The sequence below is a fragment of the Xyrauchen texanus genome, chromosome 6 (genome assembly GCF_025860055.1).
Source record: "Xyrauchen texanus isolate HMW12.3.18 chromosome 6, RBS_HiC_50CHRs, whole genome shotgun sequence".
Classification (NCBI taxonomy): Eukaryota; Metazoa; Chordata; class Actinopteri; order Cypriniformes; family Catostomidae; genus Xyrauchen; species Xyrauchen texanus.
The window spans coordinates 7,911,819-7,918,076 of NC_068281.1; the positions used below are offsets into that span (position 1 = coordinate 7,911,819).

Below are 6,258 nucleotides of genomic sequence, written 5' to 3' on the forward strand. Positions count from 1 at the left end.
TTATCTATCTCTCTTCAGTACCTAAGCATCCCAGAATTGAGAGAAAAGAAAAATAAATTCATAAATGAGAGGTATCTTTGTTATATATTTGAATATTCTTTCACTTTTTTTCTGTGCAGATATCACTCTTCCCCAAACATATAAAAGGATGATTGGAGGTCTTTGTGGAAATTTTGATGGCAGCAGCAAAAATGACATGATGAAGCCAAATGGGGAGCAGGCAAAGAATGTGAAAGAGTTTGGAGAGAGCTGGAGGGTAACAGTTGACAAAATCACAATCAGACAGAGGTAAGCAGCCTTTTAAATTGATAGAAACATGCGAAGAGAGTCCTTATTACATTCTCATTATTATATAAACAAAACATGACATAATTCAAATAAATTATGCTGCTGACACAAGGTGTTGTTGTTTTTTTAGAATAATAATGTGAAGAAAACTATTAAACTACTATACAAAAAAACACAAATGGAAGGATTTGATTTGGAAATACCATATGCAGTGACCAAAAATGTTAAACAAATTTAAACTCTTATATTTGAGCTTCTACTCCGTAGCTACTGTTTTCCTACATTACATCCGTGCACACTCTGAGTGCTTGTTGGTTTGACATTAGTTGACTGGATCATAAGTGTAATTTAAAGTTATTAGTGTTGTTGTTGTTGTTTTTTGTCTTTACCAAATATATGCTTGACACCTGTATGCTAATATCTCTCCCCTTTATTGTGCAGGCGGTCCTCACTTCTACATGCATGGCTTCGGGCTTGATCTAAAATGTTTACTTCATACAAGATGAATGATCAGCTGACAGCACAGTCATCTGTCAATGGACCTCTACTGGCATCATACCTGACGAAATATTCGGACTCGCTTTAGCTAGGTATCACTTTGTTCGTGTTGTTTTTATTCATTTAACTAATTAGTTTCCTAACATGTCGTACAACAAATGTCATTTCTGCTAATAATGAAATGAGCAGATAAGTGTTGCTTTCTCCTAATGCAATTTGACTGGACAAAGACAACATGTAAATATTCTTCTATATGACTGAAATCTAGAGAACCAAAAGTGAATTAGTAGATTTACCAGTAATGTTTATTTTCCTTTTGCAAAATCATTTAACTAATGCCTATTTTCCCAAAACCAAATGTACGGAATTGAGTTAGACATACAATGTTTGAATAAAAACGTGCAGTGTTTTGCTGTGTGATTTTTAATGTATTTGAATGTAGTCTTGTAATAAACAGTGGGGTCCAAATTACGAAAGGAACAATAATTTGTCAAAAGTGAAAATGTTTTTATAATTTAATACAGCTACATGATCCATGTTATTCCATGTTATTCCAGCATGATTTTAGAATGTTCCAAAGAGCTTCTTTGATAAGTGACCAGGAAATAGTGCAAAATCTTAAATAATTTGGTTAAACTTATAATTTAACTTATAATTAGGTTCTATTTGTTAACATTAGTTAACAATATTAGTAACATTAAATAACAATGAACAATACTTTAACAGCATTTATTAATCTTGGTTACTGTTAATTTCAACATTTATAAATACGTGTTTAAAATCAAGTTGTATTTGTTAACAGTAGTTTATGCACTTTGAACAAACAATGAACAATTGTATTTTCATAAATCAATATGAATAAATGCTGTAAAAAAAATACATTGTTCATTGGTTAATGAGTTAGGTATCATGAACAAACAATGTTAGCAAATAGAACCTTATTGTAAAGTGTTAACAATAATTCTTTATTTTTCATATCGACTCTTCTTTGCAATGCTCTGTTTATTTCCAGGTTGAAATTAAAAATATTCCTAGATTTAAAATATGGTGTGAGAATTGGTATACACTGTATATTGATGTCTATTTACACAGACTATATACAGTAAACGCATGTTTAGAGGATTTATAATCTAGTTCTGAGGACCTTCAATTTTTATTACCAATATGGATAAAAGGAAAATTTTTCATGGTGAGATGGTTAACAGAAACATTCTCAAAAATGTTTGTTGTATGAGCACATATGCAGTCATCTGGGTCTGCATGTTGGGGAGTAATGAAATACATGTAACAGGAATACATATTTAAAATACAAAAGTAAGTAACAGTATTCGCAACCCTGAGTTTCGGTTTCGGGTGACCACGTGACTAGCTTTGTTGTGATAAGTAGCATTAAGGCGTGGCTGCTTTTTTCCACTGAACGGCTCGTAAAAGTGGTTATTTATTGGACTTAATGCTGATGCGGAAGTGGCAGCAGAAGTGGTGGCCCTCGTGTCAAGCCCTCCTCGTGTGAAGACCTACTTGGGTAAAGACCAGCGAGTCTACCTGTGCGAGTCCACCGAGCAAGGACACTGACAAGGCGCCACTCACCAAAGCACTTAAGTATTTTTCTATTCTATCTCTTTTATTATTTTACTTATACATACATACTAACATGTCTAGTTCACTAATAACACATGCCTTCAAGCACATCCCTGTTATCTGTTGTAGACCGTTCACAAGATACAGATTATTATTATTATTATTATTCTTTATTGTCATTGTACACAAGATACAACGAAATTGCGGAGCTTCTGCATAAGGTGCATGGTACATAAAAAGATAGATAAATAATAAATAGTACAAAGTGATGTATTAAAATGTTTAAGCTAGGACAAAGAATAAGGAAAAAGAACGTAGGAAGAGTTGCCACAGTTTGTCAAAATTATATTTTCACAAATACAAGACTACACTAACCTAAAGGTATAAAAAGATGGAGATTGCACAGAAATATAATACATAAATACACATATTGTGCTGGGTAAGATGTCAGTACATCCATGGTGTTCAGTGCATATGTGCATTCAGTGTAATTATAGCTCTGGGAAAAAAGCTGTCCTTGAGTCTATTTGTTCTTGACTTAAAGCATCTGTAGCGCCTACCAGAGCAACACAAAACGCAACCCACACAACCTACGGCCACTTTGCACTTCAACATCTGCCCCACTCTCGTTCTCAGTGGGACTCTGGAACTGCCAGTCTGCTGTGAACAAAGCTGCCTTCATTCCAGCTTTCACCACACAGTCCACCCTCAGCATACTGGCACTGACGGAGACATGGATACGTCTTGAGGATACAGCAACACCTGCTGCTCTCTCCAACAACTTCTCCTTCTCCCACACCCCTCGACATACTGGTAGGGGTGGGGGAACAGGTTTGCTCATTCATAATAACTGGACTTTTTCACCACAGGCTTCACTATGTAACAATACATCTTTTGAATTCCATGCCATTACTACAATGCAACCCACAAAATTACATGTTGTTGTCATCTATCGCCCCCCAGGTCAACTGACAAGCTTTCTTGAGGAATTGGATGTCCTGCTGTCCTCCTTGCCAGAGAATGGCAGGCCACTTGTGGTTCTTGGTGATTTCAACATACACCAAGACAAACCCCAGGCCATTGAACTGAATACTCTTCTGGCCTCATTTGACTTGGAAAGACTACACACCACAGCAACTCACAGGTCGGGCAACCAGCTGGACCTCATTTTTACACGTAACTGTACCACCTCTAATATTCTTGTTACACCTTTACATGTCTCTGATCACTACTTTGTTCAATTCAACATGATTCTCCCATCCATTGTAAAACCGACCCCACCTTTGGTTTCCTTTCGCCGTAAACTCCGTTCCCTCTCACCCTCTCGCCTTTCCACTGATGTCTCTGCCTCTCTTCCCACAATAAATGTATTTTCCATGCTTGATGTAAACACTGCCACAGACACACTTAGCTCTACTTTAACAACCTGTCTAGACAACATCTGTCCTCTCTCCTCTAGACCAGCACGGACTACACCACCCAGCCCCTGGCTGTCTGACGTCCTTCGTGAACATCGGACTGATCTCAGGGCAGCTGAGAGGAGATGGCGGAAATCTAAAGATCCAGCTGATCTAGGTAAATATCAGCTTCTGCTTGCAACTTTTTCAAATAACGTTAAAACTGCAAAAACTTCATATTACCAGACCAAGATCAACAGCACCACAGACACTCGTAGCTTGTTTAGAACATTTAACACACTTCTCTGCCCTCCCCCTCCACCACCTGACACATCACTGACAGCAGATATATTCGCCACATTTTTTACTGATAAGGTTACAGCCATCAGCAATACATTCACAGCACCACACCCTGTCAAACACCTGGCTCCTGTATTCAACCCTTATTTCCCTATGTTCTCTCCTTTAACTGACACTGAGGTCTCTAAACTCCTCCTCTCCAACCACCCCACAACCTGTTCCCTTGACCCCATTCCATCACACCTTCTCCAGGCCATCTCTTCGTCCATCCTACCGGCACTTACACACATAATTAACACATCCCTTCTTGCAGGCACTTTTCCCACTACATTTAAGCAGGCTCGAGTAACCCCACTGCAGATAGAACACTACAGACCAGTCTCTCTCATCCCATTCATGGCAAAAACAATTGAAAGGGCAGTTTTCAATCAGCTCTCCGCCTATCTCTCACAGAACAAGCTGCTGGATGACAATCAGTCAGGCTTCAAAAGTGGACACTCCACTGAGACTGCCCTGCTGTCTGTCATCGAGTCGCTGAGACAGGCGAAAGCTGAATCCAGATCATCCGTTCTGATTCTGCTGGACCTTTCTGCTGCCTTTGACACAGTCAACCATCAGATCCTACTCTCCACCCTCTCTAAACTGGGTATCACTGGAACTGTGCTTGACTGGTTCAACTCTTATCTCTCAGAAAGGTCCTTTGAGGTAGCATGGAGAGGGGAAGTATCCAAGCCACACCAGTTACTTACTGGGGTACCTCAGGGATCAGTGCTTGGGCCACTTCTCTTCTCCATATACACAACATCACTGCGACCCATCATTCAGTCACATGGTTTCTCTTACCACTGCTACGCTGATGACACGCAACTCTACTTGTCTTTCCAGCCCAACGACACCACAGTGACCGCTCGAATCGCTGCCTGTCTGGCAGACATCTCAGCCTGGATGAAGGAACACCACCTTCAGCTCAACCCTGCCAAGACCGAACTCCTTGTCTTTCCAGCCAACCCGGCTGATGAACACAACATCACCGTGCAGCTACAGTTTCGCCTTCCAAAACGGTCAGAAATCTAGGGGTAACCATTGAGGATGAGCTAAATTTCACAGACCACATTTCAAAAACTGCAAGATCATGTAGATTTACACCCTACAATATTAGGAAGATAAGACCCTTCCTCTCTGTACATGCCACACAACTGCTCGTTCAGTCCCTTGTCATAACTAGACTGGACTACTGTAACGCTCTCATTGCAGGCCTTCCTGCATGTGCTATTAGACCCCTGCAAATGATCCAGAATGCAGCAGCACGTCTGGTCTTTAATGAACATAAGAGAGCACATGTTACACCACTCTTTGTCTCTCTCCACTGGCTGCCGGTTCATGCACGTATTAAATTCAAGGCCCTGATGCTGGCATATAAAACAGTCACTGGGTCTGCTCCAGCATACCTAAAAACATTTATGCAGAGCTACGTTCCCACCAGAAGCCTGCGGTCGGCTAAGGAACGTCGCCTTGTCGTACCAAAACAAAGAGGCACCAAAACACTTTCCCGGACTTTCAGTTTCATCATACCACGGTGGTGGAATGACCTTTGGTGGACATCCTTCATGTGATGGAGCCAATGGAGCAGGGTTTTTTCTGAACAGAGGGTGAAAGCATGCCCCAGCAGATAGTACCAGAGGGTGAAGACCACCCACTCGATGGCCAAACACTCCTCCTCAATTGTGCTATACTTTGTCTCTCTCAGCGAGAGCTTAAGACTAATGTACAGCAGGGGCGCTCCTCCCCCTACACCATCAGCAACAGTACCACTCATAACCCCCCTGTCCGATACGTCCGTCTGCAAGATAAAAGGGAGAGTGAAGTCAGGAGAGTGCAATAACGGCCCACTGCAAAGTGCAGCTTTCACCTGCGTGAATGTCTGCTGACACGACTCTGTCCACTGGAGCCGATCTGGTTCCCCATTATTAGTCAGATCAGTCAGCGGGCTGGTGATGGTCAAATAGTTAGACACTACAAATAGCCAGCCAGTCACAGGATCTCTCACCTCCTTTTAAGTCCTAGGTCTCTGCTGAAATATAGCCGGGGCCCCAATCAAACCGAATATAAGAGTCACTAATTGGTGAAATCCGAATGGTGTGGAAAATGCTGTCTTTTCATGGGACATGGGAGTAAAGGGGATCTGCCAATATCCCTT

At 41.0% G+C, this 6,258-nt stretch overlaps 1 protein-coding gene across 1 annotated transcript in view; it reads left to right on the forward strand.

The window, feature by feature from the left end:
* LOC127645066 (zonadhesin) overlaps positions 1–1,053 on the forward strand; it is a 67,050-nt gene extending 65,997 nt beyond the window's left edge. Inside the window, exons 32-33 of the mRNA XM_052128588.1 lie at positions 120–288; positions 730–1,053. Of these exons, the coding sequence (XP_051984548.1) occupies positions 120–288; positions 730–766 (206 nt within the window). The 3' untranslated portion in view covers positions 767–1,053. The remainder of the gene's footprint in view (positions 1–119; positions 289–729) is intronic.
* Positions 1,054–6,258: the final 5,205 nt, after the last annotated feature.